The following is a 20,229-nucleotide window of genomic DNA, read 5'->3' as shown; positions in this document are numbered from 1 at the left end:
TTCCCGCCTTGCGCCTGGGGATTCTGGGTAGGCTCCAGACCCACCGTGACCCTGAACTGGTTAAGCGCTTACAGACAATAAATGAATGAATAACTTAAAATATTTTCACTGTCAAACTCATACGCATATCTTCAAAAGGTTAACTACAGGAGAAGGAAAAAAATCTACTCTCAGTGGAAGTCAATGTAAAAAAAAGATAATTTAACGTAAATCTGGAGCATTTCTATGGGTCCATTCTTAATGTAATTTTCACACAGTGTGAAGTGTGAACTACAAATTGACAAACACTAAAATACATGTAATTTAAAGAACAGAGGTTAATTTAGAGGGGTTTAATGAATGATTGTAGTAGGGATATAGCCATGTACATTAATTAAGTGCCACATTAAACGTCTTTGAAAGAGCTGAGTACATGTAATATGTGCATTTTAATATTTTAGACTCGGTCACAAATGGGTTAAGATGAGAAGTGTTTCAGGAGGCGGGGCTCTCCCTCGTCTCTTTCCCCACCGACAGTTCTAAAGGGGCGGAGTTAATGGAAATCTATCGCTCGTCCAATCACAAAGCTTCAAGCTTCCATTGCAAAGTTGTAAGCTCAAAGGAGCCTTGGCTATTTTTTTCGGTAGTTGGTTTGCCTGTTAAATTCTGAATAGTGGAGGTTTTCTGGTCTGCTCTCAGTAATCGTCATGGGCGAGGCGTGTGTTGGTTTCTGGGTGATATCTCCTGGCTGTGTCGGTTCCGTTGGTGAAGACGTGGACGGCTCCGAGAGTAAAATGTCTCTCCTCCGCTCTGCGGCTCAGCGTCGGGCTCTAACTAACGCCAGCACAGCCAGACAGCTACAGTTTCCAAACGGATAACCGCCTGCAGACAGAAATGCTGGATATAACCGAACATGTTCGAGCGGAATACTCGCTTATCCGAAGAGGACGGTAATATAAACCTGTTTTTGGGGAGTTTTGGGTGTCTATTAATTTAAACAGTTTTAAGGAATTGCTAACGACTTGCCGCTAGCTAGCGCTTTTCAACTTAGTTGCTTGAGGATATCACTATTAATCATTTGTACAGACGTCTGATGCAGAATTGTATTCGAATATTAATTTTAGATAGTCGGAATGAATGTTTTAATCGTTAAAATGGATTATACCAGCGTTTAAATTTAAAATGGTGAACTTCCAGCCTAGCGTGCCGTGTGCACTTCTCTACTCAGTCGAAGCCGAAGTTGGCGGCTTATTCTCCGGCTCCTTACTCGACAGTCTCCGCTGCTGAGTGTCCGGAGAAAAAAAATCGAATAAGGAACTAACTACAGCTTGGTAGTGAGCGGCTGTGTAACGAGCTGAGGGGAGCGTTTCATCTCTTGTTTAACCTACTGGTCGTTTCTGAGCAGGACGTTGGGGCTTGGAGCTTTTACTGCAGTCATGTTACGTTGCAGCTTGTGCAAATTTTAAGAAACCATCTTTTCCCCCTCCGTGTAAATGGTAGTTATTCCGTTTAAATGAGCCACTTTCTCCTCTTTAAAGATTCTCAAGGCGAGTTATTCAAAACGGGCTCTAAGTTTTCTGCGTACGTGACCTTCGTGTGCGTTATTTGAACTTAAAGGCATAGTGCTAGTGAGGTTAACGTCTTTTAACGTTGCGTGCCCACGCCCGGCGGAAAGTAGGGCTGGTTTAACGGTCATTTGACCTGAGATTTGCAGATGTTGTAATTAATAGAACCTGTAATTCGGGTTTAAACGGCCTTAATTTAACTAAGGCTTTTTAAAAATATCCATATTCTCTCGCTGAACCGACCTGACCTCTGTCTCCGCGGAGCTGAGGCTGGAGATGCGCTATTGTTTGCGTAGGGTGTGGGTTAGTGGCGCTGTCGAGTTCGGTACAGTTTTGATTGACAGTTCACGACCCCCTTTGGCCTAAATCTACACAAATCATGCTATGTGCTAAATGTATAAGACCACAACACACACACACAGTCTGTCAGGCCATTGATACTCTACAATTTACAAGAAATACCCAGCTGCAGTGGGTAGATTTTAGATGTTTTCTGCTGGATATCTTTCAGGTCTGATTCATCATCTTTTTCTTCTGCTGATATTCCACTCAGCATTACAATACACAATTATACCAGGATTCCATGTCATAAGTGAAATAGCATGAGCAAGGGTTTTTCTCGGTTCGGGTTTGAATCAAATGATACAGGGCACAATCAGGAATTCAAAGAATGAAAATGCAATATTCGAGACTTTGTAGACTGGCTACGTAACCCTTTCCACGAGTTAAGTTTCCTGGGGTCTTAAGGAAGAAGTCTGTGACTTGGATTAGCCAAACAAGCACGGCAGCAGCGTTCTCGCCCTGTCTAAACAGTGCTTTTCAGAATGGCCAGCTTCAGCACCTGCTCCTTTAAATGATATTGCGCCAAATACAGCTCACCTCACTGCCAACCATGATGCAACGAGAAGTGAGGCGCAAAAGCTCTCGTTTTGTTTGCTCTCTCATAAAAACGGGTCGTGGAAGACACTATAATTTTAAAGAATTGAAGTTAGAGTGGCTCATTTTTATCCCATGTTTGGTGACTTTTCCAAGTCTTTTCAGTATATTTAATCAGTACCCCCCCACCCCTTTCCACCCACACATTTGGGTTCTTTGCTGCTATTTGAGATACTCAGATGAGGAGGCGGGAACAAACCCTTAGTGCCCTCCCTCTGTCAGATGCAGGATATAATCAGAAATCCTCATTTTATCTCACGTTTACTGATTTTGACATAAAACTGACTGGGTATTTATTTTTTTATTTCACAGTTAGTTTTATGATCTGTGCAGGTGCTTTAGCAATAGACGGTACTTGGCATATCTTAATTGGAGTTTTCAGAGGACCCTGGAGGGGACAAACTATGCTTGAGACGTGGGCATGGAGCAGAGGTGATTTTTAACAGTTAGAGACTATCCACTTCTGACACTGATGCTTTTACATTGTCTGTGTTTGTAATTCTGGAGTTTACTGTACATTGCAGATGATGTGAAAGGTTTGAAACCATTTGTACACAGCTGATTAAACTGTCTGGGTGTTTATAATTAATAGCTAACCAAACTTTTTCCAGTTTGGATTTAATTTAAAATTAGGCGGTGAACGCAAATCGTATTAATAATAAATAATTAATAAAATCGTATTTTATTAAAAGAAATGAGTATAGTTTTAATTAATATTGTCCTTGATGGGTTCACGAATAAGAACAGTAGACATGTGCTTCATATGCAATATGTAATTGAAAGAAAAGCATGCGTTAGTGAGAGCTTGTGTGTTTTTAGTTTCAGTGACGTACATGAAAGCAGAGTTTTAATAATAGCCAAGACTTTATGATGAAGTGAGAATTCCGCCAAACACTTTCTACACACAGCAGCTGCAAGTTTAAATTTAGTCCCTTAACAAAGTTAAATTTGGGCTTACAGTTAGGGCTGGACAAAAACTCATTATCAGTATATATCACAATATAAAATATTTCAATAACAATGAACATTTTCAGTATTTCAATATACATTATTTACAGTGTGTGTCACTGACTGACGGTCATTACAGGGCACCTACCTCTCAGTTCACTGCCCTCAATTTTAAAGTTGGTTTAAAAATATTAACATGGACTAAGCCAGGAGGTTTGTTTGACTGTGATGTCATGATTCGTGTTTTTTCTGGGCACTTTTTCTGTGGCTTTTGTTTAGTTTATATCGATATCCGAAATATATAAACTGAAATGTAGAAATATATCATGATATAAATTTTGCCCATATGAACGGGGTGATATTAGAAGCATTATTGTGCATGAGCTTTTCAAAAGGTGAATCATATTTCACGTCTTAACCCTACCACGCCGTTTTGCTTAGGAGCATCTCAATTCTTATTGGGAAAGAGGGGGAGGGCTGTATACCACTTGGAAACTGTGGTTTTTCAGGTGCACACTTCAAACAAAGGGCTATGAATGCCTGGGGCTATGAATTAGTGGCAAGATGGTGACACAAGCAGCAAAAAAAGTATTTTCTCCTTTCAAAAACTATGATATTCATTGTATTATCTTAGTTTCATGTAATTTCATTGCATAATGTTTCTAATTGATAACAAGCATAAAACCTTAATGCCTCAAATGGTGCTGAACCTCTGCTCCATGGCTTTCAAACGGTAGCTTTGTTGTTTTGACATGAAAGTTGTCAACTTTTCTGAAGTTTTGAAAAGTGTGATGGAAGCCACTGTTGAGTAAAAAAAGCATGTAACAGCCCATCTGGAGTTTGTTAAATGAGATGTAAATGACTCTGGCAATATGTTAAATATTTATTTATTTATTTATTTTGTCTGAAGAGACTACGAATGAACTTTGCACCTCACCTGGCTAATGCTACCCCTACTGTGAAACATGGGCTGCGTCCGAAATCGGGTGCTTGAACAGTACGTACTGAATTGGATTCGGTGCCCATAGCCCGACCGTTAAAGCAGTACGCAAGTGTGCAACATCCATGCAACCTTACCAATATCCTTTGACCTATGACATCACACCACCAACAGCAAAAGTCCCACTAGTCGCAAAAAGCCCTTTCTACCAACCCTATTGTTTTATTGTTTGTTATTTTTGCTAACCTTTCCGGGGCTCTTTTCCCCCATGGGAAACACTGAGACGGTGTGTAGCTCCGAGAAGACACACTATGAAGAATTTATTGATTCTTTACCTCAGGAGAAATGTATGTATTGCTAGCCTTCATTTCTAACAGCTTTAAACATTTGCAAGTTATGTTAATAATACTTTAAACATCAAACAAAAAGGATTGGTTTTTTTCTGCAGAGTTACTCATAAAATTACTTAATGTTGTCTATTCATTCATATATATATATATATATATATATATATATATATATATATATATATACACACTTGTAAAACCAGCTCCCTTTCTGCCATTTTTCTTTCTAAGTGCCGCAGCTCCAGTGGAATCAAATAGGACTGGGGTTGCATGCTTCAAAATTTCTTCTGATGAAGTACGTAGTCCGGGGACTTCACGTACTTCACAATGAACACAGTTGAGGCACGTGGGCCTAGTACAGGAACATTGAAAAATTAACAATTGAGAAAAGTTTTCTTTAACAGTGTGACAATATGAAAACTGCTGAAAAAGAGGCTTCTACAGATCATTGAATTGAAGGAACTGATAACGTCAGTGATTTCTAGATTTTAGTTTTGATGTTTGACTTTGTTAAACCACTATTCTGAGATGTTTTATATTTAAATAATCTGAAACATAAAATGTAGCACATTGAAAGGTTTGAACACCATTTGGTTTATATCAAAGCCTTCAGACACTTCTGGTGGTCGGGTAACAGTCTTAAAGATGTACATATGAGAGTTTTCACTGCTCGTTGCTTCTCTTGCAGAAGTATTTGTAGGATGTCTAGCTCACAGCTCACAAGTGCTACCATTAGATTTTCACGATACTCAGATCTGGGAATTATGAAGTACATTTGGAAACCTTAATCTTTTTATGTCCTATTCCACGGACTAAAACGTCCCAACATTAAGATGGGTTGCTACCATCAAGCTCTAAAAATGAGTTGCTGTTTTTTTCATGAAATGGTAAAATCTCTTACTTTTATTATCTGATGTGCTCAAATATGGGTCTATAAGATATGCAAATTATTACATTTTGTTTTTATTTACATTTTACTGAACATACCAACTTTTTTTTTGATTGTACATTAACTTTTGCAGTAATATTTTATGGAAGATTGTTCAATGCAGATGTTTTATTAATTCTTTACTCTCAAAAAACAAACAAAATGTGTAAATTTTGCAAAAGTGCCAACATTTTTAAATATATATCTACTTAAAAATACAGCTGTACTTTTAATATTCTGGCTCATAAAAATGGATTGGGGCATCCTTTAAATTAGTACTATACAAAAATGTAATTTCATGAATATTTACAAACTTTCTGTGTAATTTAGAATGTATTATGGAATGTCATTCGGTGTGAAATGGTAGTGAACCGGGAATGTGTCCTGTGTCTAATATATACCTATTTTATACTTGCATTCTACATTGATCTTATTAAAAGGGATATGTTATATTTAAAAATTGATTTCATTAGAACATGCGTGTTTCTGGAACTCTTACTAACCCACTAAACTTACTGGGTTTAATCTAAAACCATGAGATAGAAGAGTTGTTTTGATTTTGTTTTGCGTAGGGAGCACGCACTTCAGATCTCGTCTTCATCAGAGTCTCTCCAATTCAGAACCTTGTTTGTGAGTGCACAAAGATGTTATTAAATGCTGCAAAACAAACATGACAATCATAGAGAAATTAGTACTGATATTAAAAAGAAAGAGCGGGTGAAATTGAATAAAACCCAGTTTTCTGTTCCGTCTAATTTTCAGTGTACTGCAAAGAGTATGCTAACAGATATCAGATTACCCATAATCCACTGCTTTGTTTTGTTAAAAACCCACATGAGGCAGTGTCTGAAATTATTCAGTGCCCTATAACAGTGAACTATATAGTGAATTAGGGAGCCATTTCGGACACAGGGTTAAATTGTGATTTGTGGAACTGGATCTGGTAAATATTATGGGTTTAAGTTTGTTTACTGGTGAATTCTTAACTGCTTTGCTGAAAAGTTAGGAAAACCCTGTAAAGTTTCCCTGTAATGGTTTTGTATTTGTTTTCTTAATGGCTTTAATATCTCAATTCAGTGATACTAAATGTTAATTGTGATGCTTGACTGATTTAATGGATTTCCAATGGGTTGTAAAGGTCTTCTACGGGAAAGTAGTGGCCCGTAACAGTCATCCTTATTCCAGTTTCTATTAGTAAACAAACCTAATGGCTGCACTGGTCTTTCTCAGCAGGATGCGCTGCTATGTAAAAGAGGAACACGGTGTACACAGCGCTCTCCGGACCGAGCCCTCACTCCAGGACAGAGTTTGTTTTGAATCGCAGAAAGCGCGCTGTGAGCGGAGAGGGAGGGCTCGGAACCTCAGTGCGCATGCGCAGTAAACCGTGTGGGAATGGCTGTTCTGTGATCAGGGGGTTGGGCCGCGAAGAGCGAACCCAGTCTTAAAGAGTTTTTAATGTCCGCCATGTTGGCCATGGCGTATTGAGCCAGGGAAAGGGAGCGGAGCTGCTGGGAAAAGTAGACCGAGAGAGAGAGACCGAGACCCGGGCCTTCCCGGCGCGGCTCGCCCCGCCATATCAAACCTATAGCCAATCGAAACCAAAACGCTGCGGGATCACGAAATAAAACCATCCATGACAACTTTAACCGGATCCGTGGTGAATATTAGGAGATCGGATAGATTTATGCTGCATCTTGAGTTATAAAAATGAGTAAATTGTCGTTTCGGGCGCGGGCGCTGGACGCTTCCAAGCCTCTCCCCGTCTTCCGCTGTGAGGACCTTCCCGACCTGCACGAATATGCCTCCATTAACCGGGCAGTGCCACAGATGCCGACGGGCATGGAGAAAGAGGAGGAATCGGTACGTTTTGTTGCTTGGGAAACATGCATTCACCATTTTTCACAATTTCGATCTGCGCCCCTCATTTGTCTGCGCACAAAATGGCCGCCATTGCTCTCCGCAGGTCCGCGGAGATTTTTCGCGTTTATTTCACGTTACAGGCGACACTGGACAGATTGTGTCCAAGCGTAAGAGACTAACGTTCTCATATCACTGAAGGACCGCTGTCTCTGTATAATATTTAAAGCAGGAGACGATTTACGGAATACAAAGGAGTCACGTGACCACTAGCCTCACCGCCATTTTGTTATCTTTCTTCTTGCTGCGCTCGGCTGCAGTGGCGGAGAACGAGAGGCAGAGGGACCCAGAGAAGATTCGCCGTTATATATTTATATACAAACGCTTATAGCCCCCTGGCCTCGGTTACAGCCCGGGACTTGGGCACCGAGTCGTTTATCTGCAAAAGAGGGGCAGGAAAGATGGCCAGAGCTCTCATTTTTCTCTAGCTGATCCACTTGGTATCTTATGAAGTGTTTAGGCCAGTGTCATTGAGCCGCTGATAAACAACAAACCGAGTCAGAGACCCGGTCCGCGACTGTAAACAGCGGCGCTCGCTAGCAGTTGGGAATCAAGCCCCGTCTTTGGAAGTCATTTAACTTGGACTTTATTTATATTTTAATTGAGACTCAAGCGGGGGAAACAGCGCCCTTTTTAAATTTTTCGCTAGCGTTGGTGGCTTTTAACGTTAATTTTTGGTCATCTCATCATTAATTGCTAGCCCTATACGTTTATCTCTATGGTTTATCACAGCTTTAGTTGTGGATCTTTTAAACCGCTGTATTTCCACCACATGATTGAACAAGAGTCACTTTATTTGGCATAGTGTATTAGATTTAAGGACGTGTCTTGTTGGGCGCACACATCTACTATTTACTACGTTGACTACCAAAATAAACCAGATCAGGAAAGTACACAGACTGTTTACACACGTTAGTCACGAGAGGATAACTTTAGACTAAGGACAGATTACAAATAATCTGAGTGATGCTTTTAAAATGAAATGAATGGATGAAAACTGAACATAAATGCCAGTGAGAAGGTGCGTGAAGCAAGAGTATTGTATATGTGACTGGGTCTAATGAAAGCCTTAGAGTTGTGCAAAGATGCCTTATTGTACACACAATTTGACCACTGCAAGAGTGCACCAAGCGGGATTGTTTTGGAGTACGTATTGTCTACTGAGTTTAATGAGTGCCACAGCTCAATCGGGGGGAAAAAAGAAATCTTTTTCTGGCCTTGAGTCTTCAGCCAGATGGAAGCGGCTGGAAGACTTGATGCCCAGAATGAGTGGTTGTTCTGGACCTGACCTCTCTGTTAAAGTGCTTCACTTTCCCAGCTACTGCTTTGATAGAGATAACGTTAGTGTGTTCTGTGTTGTGGTCAAATCACCCGTTCCTTTTCATGGTCTAGTGACAGATTGTTTATAGCTCCAGCCATTTAAACTATTGTCATGCAGTCTGGAGTCCATTTGTACTATTTTGAAAAACACAGGAGATATTTCCATCCCAACTGTAGGTTGTTCTGAGGGAATAACTTGAGGATTGAAATGTGTGTGAGATGTCTACTATATTTGACTGCACTTCTGCCTCATCTGTGTGGGTGTGTCTACTATCCCGCCACACATGAATGATGTTAGTAGTGATGAGGCCCTCCTCGAGATTTAATAGAATGGTACTGATGCTGATCTAAGAATTTATCAATATATTTGTGTCATTAGCAACATTAGGTTGATGTTATATGGAGTGTGTTGAGTTTCTGTACAGATAAAGGGTGGGTGAGGGGGTTCATAAAATGTAAACTAAGTTTTAGAAAAATATTTAAGCTGTGTACCTACCAAGTCCAAATGAATTGTTGGCTGATTAATGTATCTGACATTTACCTGTGTGTATCTGCTACTGCCACTACAATAATATTTTAAAACATGAGGAAGTTGGGACTGCTTCTACCAATATTACATTTACTGAGCCATTAACATTCATTCCTATAGGGAAATTAATAAAGGAATGAACTCCCATGTTAAAGCCCAGTATGCCCAAATGCTCTGCTTTTCTTGAGTACAGAGTAATAAATTAAATTGGTTTGAAGTATTTAAGACTTTGTCTGATTATATAATTTTGGTATTTTCATGTTGTATTCTTCTCTTGAAACTCAAGGCAGTTCAGTAGACTGTTGTTACTATCAGTCTCACTTGATGAATTGAATTCTACAGGACTTTTGTGTGCTTGTAGCAGAACACACAACTCAGATTTTGCATCAGACACAATAGGGTTTCAGGTACTTCATGTTCGAACCCCTAATTAGAAAGTGTTGTTCCTGCTTCGACGTACTGGTGATGTCTGTCTGTATTACTCACATTTATATTGACATCAAGGAAAGCAGGCACTGTCCTCTCATTCTCAGTTTGTTTATGTTCGTTCTGACTTGCTTGAAAATTTCTCGATTTTAAACTCAGCCCATGTCCATTTGAGACTGTCCCACGCTTGACAGAGTAGAACTTGACTCTCCACTGACACCAGAGAGATGTTGCTTCAGATGCATGGATGTGTGTGATGTTGCCGTCTGGCTCCCATGGCCTAGTATTTACAAACTGTAATGTTTTATCTACACGCAATGTTGACGGGAGACTCAGCAGTGTACCGTTTCACAGACTGCGTAAAAATGAAGGGAATAATTACTGTAAAAATTGCAATGCCAGTAAAACTGTATTGCTTGGTGTTATGTTATGGTCAAACTTTGGCGATTAATCTGCGGTCCATTCCACCACTACAACACCCAACTTACTGGTAAACAGATTAGCACACTTTAAGATAAGTGTTGTGTGTGTTAGTGCAGGGCGAACCTGCAGACTTCCAGAGCATGGGTTTATCAGGCCAGAACTCAATCAGGGACTTGCCTGCTTGTTCTCTGTTTATTTCTGTCTGATATTTCTAACCCTTATACATGTCATTGTTTGTGTTTAGGAGCATCATCTGCAGCGGGCGATATCGGCACAGCAGGTGTATGGAGAGAAGAGGGATAATATGGTGATTCCCGTGCCTGAGGCCGAGAGCAACATCACCTACTATGACTCTCTCTACCCAGGGGACTTCAAGATGCCCAAACAGCTTATTCACATACAGCGTGAGTTTTGTTTTGTGCATCTGCATCACTACTTTCAATACTTGCATTCTGCCATTGAGGAATTGAAGTGACTGTACCTACTCTGACGTTTTTGTTTTAGATAGTTTTCCTGATTTGATGTCGTTATCTTTCAGTAAAGCGGTGATTTATTGTTGGGCTTTATCTTGTAAAGCCTTACTCTGCAATGTTTGATAAAGTAGTAAAGCATGAATAGAAGACCTTCACTGATTCTCTTGTGCATGGCTCTGCAGCCTTCAGCTTGGACACGGAACAGCCAGACTATGACCTGGACTCAGATGACGAGGCTTTTGTGACCAAGCTGAGGAAGAAAATGGAGGTTGGGGCTCTGCAATTTGAGGAGATGATCGACCGTTTGGAAAAAGGCAGCGGGCAGCAGGTAGAGTGGGAGACTGTGTGTAAAGTTTGCAATAATTTATACAAATTGTTTGCTGCAAAATTTGTAATGTTGGGAAAGGATAAGTGTCGTCTGTATCAGAGGTTGGCAACTAATGAAGTTAATTAGAAGTTCTGTATGATTTTCAATCTACGTAATCTTGAGTGTATAGGTCACTGTTTACATTTATTTATTTATTTTAATTCATTATTTCGTGTACTGTCACTTTAAAAGCTTACTGCTGTGAATGTAGTTGTGATTCTGCCTCATGCAAGCAATGCTGAGGAGAATGTAAATACAGAGGCCAAACCAGCAACTCGAGCAAATTGCACAAAAGACAAATGCTGTGTTTTGGACGTGTTTTGCCTTTAGTGAAGATGACACTGAACATAAAGGATGATATCATAAGTGAATGATATTTTCAGAGCAACAGACAGTTTCTTCTTTAAATGTTTCAGTGCTGTTTTGATGATTAATATGTTTGTTTTATTGATGTCCGTTCCATAAACGCATTGCAATTTTATGTAAGGAGTCTCTCTAACAAATGGTTCTACCTGCTCCTCCTACATTTTAAAAAGCACTTAAGCGTTTGTGTTTATTTATAACTAACCTCTGGCCTTTACCCTCCTCCCTTTCTCAGTTGGTGACCCTCCAGGAGGCAAAACTGTTGTTGAAGGAGGATGATGAGTTGATCAGGGAGGTGTTTGAGTATTGGAGCAAGAAAAGGAAGTTGTGTCAGAGTGGCTCTCTCATTCCCACCGTCAAACAAGAGAAGCGAGACGGCTCTAGCACAAACGACCCCTATGTGGCCTTCAGGCGCAGAACCGAGAAAATGCAGACCAGAAAGGTATGGTCAAACACGGGAAGGCCCACGGAGGATTTGGTTAATATGCTGCGTATTTAGGCTTTATACATAACTATTATCTTCATTCTCTCCACTAGAATCGCAAGAATGATGAAGTTTCATATGAGAAGATGTTGAAGTTAAGGAGAGACTTGAGCAGAGCTGTTACCATCCTGGAGATGATCAAACGACGCGAGAAGAGCAAGAGAGAACTGCTGCATCTCACATTGGAAATAGTGGAGAAGAGGTGAGAGCTCTGACATGGGATTGCACGCACAGATGAGCCATATCTTCTTTGCACATGCACTCATTGGTCTCTCATATATGCACAGAGAAGATAAACAATTATATAGTTTTATGTGGAATAAATCATGCCTGGGTTTTTTAGAATATAAAATTTTGGTCTTTAGATATCGCTTTCACGTTTTGTGAAGCTGCTTGCTCAGTCACAGTGGATCTTTATTGGTTTCCATGGTTAAGAAACCGATTGTACCACTTTAATATGATGTTTCAGCAGATATTTTTGAGCTATACTTAAGCTACTGTGTGCTTTAGGTGTCTTGTAGTCTCGCTATTATAATGTTCTAATTTGGATTAATTTGGTGGTAGTCTCATTTTTAGTCATGACTACATTCATAGAGCTGCTGTCTGTTTTAGCCATGTCAGTGTTTTCAGTTGGTTAAAATAGGGCTGGACAATTATTCATTATCTATATGAAGTTATTCAATAACAATTTATGATTTTAAAGTTTCAGTGTACATTATTTACAGCATCTGTCACTGACGGTCATTAGAGGACGCTGTTGTCAGTTCAGCACTTAGTTTTAAAGTTAGTTAAAAATATAAATATTGACAAAGCAAAGAGGTGGTTGTTTGATGGTGACTTCATGTTTCTTTCGGTTCTTGGCTGTTTTTCTGTGTCTTTTTTTTTATTATTATTATTATTCTTCATATCGATATCGGAATTGGCCAAATTTAAGAATTGTATTGTGATATAAATTTTGAATGTTCAACTCATAGTGAACGCACCTTGAGGCATGCTGTTCAAGGCCCCAGAAGCAGACAATTATTATTTATTTATTTTTATGGTTTACTTTTCTTGTAAAGTTAGAAAGCGGATAATAGGTCACTGTAACTCTGTGCACTTCTCTTGGGCTTCTTTAGCTTGACACACCCACCTATTTCATTAATGATTGTGCTGAAAAAAACCTGCAATACTTTGGTTTCCAGCTGGGAATTGCATAGATCAGCTCATAATTAGGTGCCGAAAAGGAACGGAACCCATTCCATACCTGGTGGAAAAGAGCTAGGTGTTCTTTGTGTATGTTGGCCACGTTTTATTGCAGTATCTTTTGACGTATCTGTTTTGTGTTTTTCAGGAATGGCATAGCTGATTTTGGTGGTGAAGTAATGGCGGAGGTTTTGGCTCAGAGAGCACTGGAGAAGCCAGTGATCCCCTTGATTCCCATCACCAACAGCAACCAGTACAGACACACAGAGCATGACCGTGACTACAAGAACAAGGTACATATGTTTGTACTCAATTCTCAGTCTGTAAAGGCCGCATTTCATTTGCCCATGTGGCAGGTGACTAATCGGTTCCAGTAGTTATTCCTAAACCACCACCTATCGTTTACTGTGGGTCACTTGACAGAATAAGGCTGTTCTGCTCTGTTTTAACCCAAAAGAGCCTGTGATGACATGGACCGCAAACCATTTATAAGATCTGGAAAGTTCCCCACACAGCTTTTTACTTCACTTTAAATCATGACGTCACTAAGTGACATTTACTAAACGTCCTGGATGCAGTCACATGACCGTGTGTGAACCTGTAACCGCTTTTACAGAATGACGGTGTGATTTGTGAGGACATAGAGACCAGAGAAAGATGTTCCAACTTTTTTTAACAATTCATAGTGCTTTAGTCACCCGCCCTGTGTCACATACGACACACTCTGGTCCCATTTTTAAGAACAAAATGTTGAGATACAAGTTACAAAATGGTTGTTGTGATGTTTGCTACAGTGGGATTTTAATACTTTAAATACATACAGAATACGACAAGGAATGTGAGGGGGTGTCGGGAAAGTGTTCCATGTTTCTCTGCTCTGTTTTCTATTTCTCATAATTTGGCTTCATGTTGAATTAAGCCCAGGCTCTTGGGTTAAGTTCAGCTCATCACATGTCGAAATGTATCTTTCCATGTGCGCGTCTCTTTAGGTGGATAAGCCAGAAGTGGTGCGTCAGAAGAGAAAGTATGAGAAGAAACCGAAGCCGTTGCCGCTGGCTGGTTCTCACCATTCCAGCCCTGCAGCCTTCAACACTAAAGACCTCAATCAGTACGACTTCCCCAGTTCAGATGAAGAGCCCTATTCACAGGTACTGTCTCGGACTAAACGTGTCCTGCAGCCCTTGTCTGTTTGCCGTTTCTGGATTTTGTGCTCACCACCTTGTGCTCTGTTTTCTAATTGTTCAGCTGCTTTCCGGCTCGTCAGAGGCAGAGGAGGAGAACGATCCTGACGGTGTGTTTGCGTTTAGGAGACGATCTGGCTGCCACTATCATGCTGTGAGTCACACACATTTACCCATTGTTCTTTGTCGTGCTTTTTGTTTGGTATATGACCCTGAGAAGTCATTTTTCTTTTCCTCACTTCAACCCTTTTTTTCTACCTCAGGTGCGCGAGGGACAAACAGGTTTCTGGCCTTGGTCAGACCCTGCTGAGGGAGATGTTCGCTACAGATACAGTCTCACCACACTTACAATACCACGACGCTGTATGGGGTTAGCACGGCGACGAGTTGGGAGAGGGGGCAGGTGAGGCTCTAACTCCTTCTTGCTCAGTATTTAGGCTTTAATACTTTTCTTTGCTGATTTCCGTGTAGCGAATAAAGCTCACTGAGTAGTCGTCACAGTTGTTTGCTGAATTAGTAGTCAATTAAAATGCAGATGACCGTTTACAGTGAAGTATGTTGCATAAATCCTACGCCCATACTCCATGTGTTAGGCTCTAGCCAGTGCGCACTCAGTAGCTCTTGGCAATTTAATACTGAAGTGTTTGTGTTTCTATTTATCTTACTGACTTACATAGGTTTAAGCTACTTCTTAATTTGGCGTATTGTCTTATTTATCTTTGCACTTAATTTACAGTGTTTACACCCTACACTAATGAGCTGTTGGTGTGTGTTCTGAGTGTATCTTTTTGGAAAAGTTACAGGTGTCTGCTGTAAAGAACTTGGCATTATTTACCCATTTCAGATCTTTTTACAGTGATATGCTGAGCAAATCATTGACGCTTTCTGTCTCTCCAATGTGTATCTGTGTGTTCAGGGTTTTGCTAGACCGAGCTCACTCAGACTGGGGCGCTGTGTATCATGGGCTGGACCTGGATTCTACTGCGTCCCCTGCCACCTCCCCCACACATCAGCCTTTTACTACAGATACCTCACACGCGTTTGTCAGTACCTCCTCTTCCTCCGTCTTGGCTCCTTCCTCTTCACCTTCCTCAACGTCTCCAGATCTCTCGCAGATCCTTCGGAATATCAAAGCCAGCCGCTGGAGGCATTTCAGACCCCGACCAACGCTGTCCAATGACCCTGACAACCCTCAGCCTGGGTTTGTGCGGAGAACAGGCCGTGGCCACCTCACACAGCCGATCAACCCACTAATACGAAGTCGAGCTACCAACAGAACTCCAGCACCTCCTCCCGTGTCTTGTGAGTGCATGCTAATTATAATTATCTACATTTCTGGGTTGAGTAGCGGTCCAACAGACACTCCCTGAATGTTTGTGTCTATGATATTGTTTCTCTCTGTTTGTGCTGTAGTGTTCACAACTGAGCAGTACCAGAAGCATCAAGAACAGCTGGCACTGATGCAGAAAGACCAGCTGGAGCAGGCACAGCAACAGCAGAGAGCTAATGCCAACACACACGTGAGTTTTCCTTATCTGTGAGCAGTACTCATATCTTTTTTTTCCCCAATCTCTCTCTAGGAATAGAATCATAATTTTAATTTTAAAACTCTTATAGTAATTACTACAGTCCTACACCTACACACTAATATAACTTCCTTAAATTTAGGTGATTCATTTTGAACTGTCACTCTGTAAAAGGCATATTATTTTTATTCCAGAGTTTGTCTTCTACGATTTTGGATTCTGCAAGTGCGCAGTTTGCCGCGTCTGCACTAGTGACTTCAGATCAGCTGATAGCAGTGAAGAGCAAAGAAGAAGGACTTCTGGGAGTTGGAGTCAATGGAGTTGTATCTGCCTCAGGTGAGGGGCAATAACCCTATTTTGTGTTTTATATTGGTCTCACAGAGTTGTGGTTAAATATGTTGTCTCTATCATATATCGTCTCTATCAAGACGGTGTTTTACACTAGGTTTATAGACCCAGCGTTACTGAAGCAATAGGAAAAGCTCAACATTTAGTTGATTTGCCATGTATTTGGAGTTCCAGGAAGGAGTGCACTCATTCACAGGGCGTTGTTTGTCTTGTACATGTAATGAAATGTCACTGTTGATGTGTCTGGAGTCTGTTGTAATAAAGTACCATGTGAAAAAGGGTTTTTAGCATGAATTTAGCTATATGAACTTTTGGATCTCTAGTTCTGGCACCATCTGGAAGTCCTCTGTGCTTTACCGTTTTCCTTGCAGCTTTCGACAATTGTTGTGTTTTTCTGTGCAGGAGTCTATAAGGGCTTGCACCTCACGAGCACAACCTCCGCAAGCCCCGCCCCCTCTTCTAACCACCAGTGTGATACCCCTACCTCCAACCCCAACAATGGAACCTCCTCAGCCAATCACGTTGGCGCCGCCAGCCCAGCCCCTGCGCAGGCACTATTGGCTGGGGTGAGAGTGGGTGTGCCATCGCCGGGGGCAACGCTGAGTGTGAGGCATCTCCAACGGCAGCTCACCGTCCCAGCCTCTGCCCTCAAACTCGCCGCCAACGCAAACCGACAGATCCCGAAAGTCACAACAGGGTCAACAACCCTCGACATGGGGACCAGGTGTGTGTTTGTGTGTGTGGACAAAAACGGTGTTCCGTTAAAATTCTCACTCTTTCCACTAATGATGCTTTTCCACTGCATGGGCTCGGCTCTTTTGCTTTTCCATTAGGAAAATCTATTCCCTGGAACTGGGTGCAAATTTATTATTATATTTTTAAAACCTTGCTTGCGTCTGTTATGAAGCAAGTCAAGCAGGTACTATGTGACGTGTAAGCGCTAGGCCAGAGACTGAAATGCAGACCTCCAGCTCAAACTTGCCACTTGTAAAACCTTTAAGTTACAGCAGAGGTCAGGTTTTTAATAAATTAATTTTAAAATCAGAACTGCAGCTTTGTAAAACAATGCTGTGGTGTTTTGAAGAGATGGATTCAGACGCTCCTTGGTGGCTGATGGAAAAACTTCGGCGAGATCCAGTGTTGTACGTCAAGGAAAACTTAGAAGACTGGGGTGTGGAGTGGTGTTCAGGCCCCAGGGGGAAAAAAGTGAATACACAATGAGTAAACGGTGCCTACAGCTGCCGTTGTTGTGATTTTTGAAGCTTGTGGAAAAGTGACCAGGAAAAAGCAGGTGGTGTTGATGCCGTGCAATTGGAAAAGCACCATTAGTTTAGGTTTTTCTTGTTATACTTCATTCCAGTTCCTCGAGTGCTCACTGACAATTATTAACTTTTGATAATTTAGTCACAGATCAGGATTGAACCTTATTTAGTTCAGACCTGCGTCCTGTGACACACTCCACTATTCCTGTTATAGGGAATTAAACTCTGGAGGTTGGTTTCTAGACATTACACGGTGAACAGGGAAGAGTATGGGACTCTGAGGAGCTGCCCACACTAAATAGTCATAAGGAAGGCTGCTGTTATCAGCCGTGTGAAGTCATGTGACCTCAATGTACTAATAAATAATGATCACAGGCCTGAAGGGTAAGACATAGTAGGTTATGGTTAATAAGAACCCAGACCTAGAACTGAGTGTTTAACCACACTGCCTGGGGGAAAACACTGGGCACTGACCTCCAGGGGAAGAGAGTCTCAGCTTTCCAGGATCTGAATGTAACTTCAGAATTAAAGTCATGAATCAAAGCTCTGTTTAATTCTGTGTTTCGCTCCTGTAGGGAAAACCACGATCAAGAGAAGCCAACGCTGAACAGTATAACTGAAAACACAGTAGCCATGGAGGTTACGTAGCCCCCACCTGCTCCACAACACCCCCCACCACCCACTCCCCACCCTTTCCTCCTCCCATCACCCCGAGATTTGGGGCATCTACTTTAGGTGCTGTGCATCGTAGTGACGCTGTGTTTCCATGGCAACCGTTGGGACTTTACTGCAATGCTTGTCGTTTTTTTTTTTTTTCTTTGTTACTGTTTAAAAAAAAATATCAACGTCTGTAAATTATGAAATAAGGCATTTATTCTGTGTACAGTACTCTACATATTTGTAATATGGCCCTTTGTATATAACATTACTTGAATACAGAAATTGTTCAGTTGTGATGTTTTGCACTTGGGGGAAAAAATTAGAAAAAAAAACTAACTGCGACTTTGTTAGTGTGAAAGGTGGGGTGTGTGTATGTGTGTGTGGAGTTGGTTTCTGTGTGAGAGACATCACATGCATGGTGTAAAAACCTGCTGTTTTATCTATTTATTGTGAGGTGTTTACAGGAATTTTTTTTTTTTTTGTTTGTTTTTCTTTTTTTTTTTTTAAATACACTGTAACCTCTTGGGTTTCCGTGCGTGTGGGTGTGGGTGTCTGTGTAACCGTTTTATGTGAAAGTTTCTTGTGAAAAGATGCAGGGTTTTTTTTGCTCACTCGTTCTTTTCCCTTGTTACGTACCACAATCAACTCCATAGTCATCGGTCTCTTGCCATTCTCAAAGATTGAGACACGTGTCTGAAGCCTCCCACATACAGCTGCTCTCCTCCCTCTTGAAGCACTATTATTTTCTTCATTTTTATAATCAATGCTGCTTTTATTTTTTATTATTGCTCTCCTGCAGATTTTTTTTTTTTGAGACCAATTTTGGAATGTGGAAAGGAATTGTTGGAATGAATTTTTCTTTTTCTTTCCTCCCTTTTTAAAAGACTTGATTGTACGGCTCCTGTGTTGAGGTGAGGCTTTAGGCCACTTTCTCAACCCACTTTTTTTTTTTTTTTTGCGCTGGTAACCAAGGTAAAAAGGGAGAGGACTGCAGTGAAATCTCATCATCATTCCACTTTGTATGAGAGAGAAAGAGAGAGGAAAAAAAAAAGAACAAAAAGGATTTTTTTTAATTATTATTATTGTTCTCCGTAAAAATTCTCCAGAGCCACCAGACGTTGTGGTGCCTTCCTTTGGGAACAGCGTGAGCTCTCTTCCATGAAGAGGATGGTACTTCACAAGGCCACTCTGAGTCGTTCTTTTGTATGTACCATGATTTGAATGCCCATTCCAAGGCATACTTAATCCTTGAGGTTTATTTTTGTTTTTCCCCTCCTTCCTTTTTTTTTTTTTTTTTTTTTTGTTGTCTATATTAATTATTTTTGATGTCTCCCTCCCTCCCCCGGTCCCACATGGAAGATTGAATTCTCTGGAAACAAAAAAAACAAAACAAAAAAAAACAACAAACAAAAAAAAAAAAAGTAATTGACCACGTATGAAGAAAAATGTTCAATAAAGCCAGGGCATTAAGTGTTTGACCAGCACAAACTCATCTCTGTTTTTGTGTCTTTTACAACCAGGTTAAATCAACTCAAACCACAAACTTATTTAAAGGAACTCTATGTAATATTTTACCATACGATTACAGCTTCAAAATTATTGTGATGCTTCACTGAGCTGTAATAGAGAGAATAGAGCCTCTGGTGTGGCTACGCTGGGCTCAGAACTGCAGAAACTGCAATATGTAACTTTTGGAGGAGGGTAGGAAACCACTCACAATACCCCTATTTTAATTCATTATTACAGCACTGTTTTGAACAGAATGAGGCAGAGGAGAGAAGTTGGGTGGTTTCCTACCCTCCTCCGAAAGTTACATGGTGCAGTTTCTGCACTGCTGAGCCCAGAGCAAAAAAGCCAAATCTTACCTAGTGTTCCTTTAATTTGCTGCTGCACTCAGTTAAAGGAAACATGTACTTGCTTTATCTGCCTTTCTAAAATAAACATCATGGACACTTTCCTAAATAATTGGAGTCTAAAATGTTTAGAGACTTGAACGAGCTGTTGGCGGATTGAAAGAAAGCTTGGCCCCAACCAGAGGTGGTTAATTGAAACGACAAGATTGTGAAAGACTGTCCACGGACTGAGGCTAAATGTGTTGGATGCTCTCAGTCAGGTGTTTCCA

General features: G+C 40.8%; 1 protein-coding gene across 3 annotated transcripts; it reads left to right on the top strand.

Annotated features, from left to right (window-relative positions):
- Positions 1-610: 610 nt before the first annotated feature.
- Positions 611-20,177, top strand: LOC136678972 (enhancer of polycomb homolog 1-like). Of its 3 annotated transcripts, none has more exons than XM_066657193.1 (14): positions 611-929; positions 10,503-10,662; positions 10,914-11,059; positions 11,697-11,903; positions 11,999-12,147; positions 13,279-13,423; positions 14,120-14,278; positions 14,376-14,465; positions 14,575-14,714; positions 15,228-15,613; positions 15,725-15,831; positions 16,032-16,173; positions 16,588-16,909; positions 18,023-20,176. In XM_066657193.1, the coding sequence occupies exons 2-14, from the start codon at positions 10,563-10,565 to the stop codon at positions 18,093-18,095; spliced, it is 2,166 nt and encodes a 721-aa protein (XP_066513290.1). In that variant the 5' UTR covers positions 611-929; positions 10,503-10,562; the 3' UTR covers positions 18,096-20,176. The 3 variants fall into 3 exon arrangements, with proteins under 3 accessions (XP_066513290.1, XP_066513289.1, XP_066513291.1); XM_066657192.1 differs by lacking the exon at positions 611-929 and adding an exon at positions 7,079-7,503 and having other exon boundaries at positions 18,023-20,177; XM_066657194.1 differs by lacking the exon at positions 611-929 and adding an exon at positions 9,961-10,325.
- The last annotated feature ends 52 nt before the right edge of the window (positions 20,178-20,229 follow it).

The sequence above is a fragment of the Hoplias malabaricus genome, chromosome Y (genome assembly GCF_029633855.1).
Source record: "Hoplias malabaricus isolate fHopMal1 chromosome Y, fHopMal1.hap1, whole genome shotgun sequence".
Classification (NCBI taxonomy): Eukaryota; Metazoa; Chordata; class Actinopteri; order Characiformes; family Erythrinidae; genus Hoplias; species Hoplias malabaricus.
Note: the sequence above shows the minus strand (reverse complement) of the source record. Positions and strands in the feature narration are given on the sequence as shown.

What these genes read in the sequence shown, in the direction of transcription:
- LOC136678972 (XM_066657192.1), top strand. Translation starts at nt 7,351, where the DNA reads ATGAGTAAATTGTCGTTTCGGGCGCGGGCGCTGGACGCTTCCAAGCCT. An exon ending in TTGGAAATAGTGGAGAAGAG is followed by an intron (nt 12,148 to 13,278) that starts GTGAGAGCTCTG and finishes TGTGTTTTTCAG; the next exon opens with GAATGGCATAGCTGATTTTG. An exon ending in ACCGTGACTACAAGAACAAG is followed by an intron (nt 13,424 to 14,119) that starts GTACATATGTTT and finishes GCGTCTCTTTAG; the next exon opens with GTGGATAAGCCAGAAGTGGT.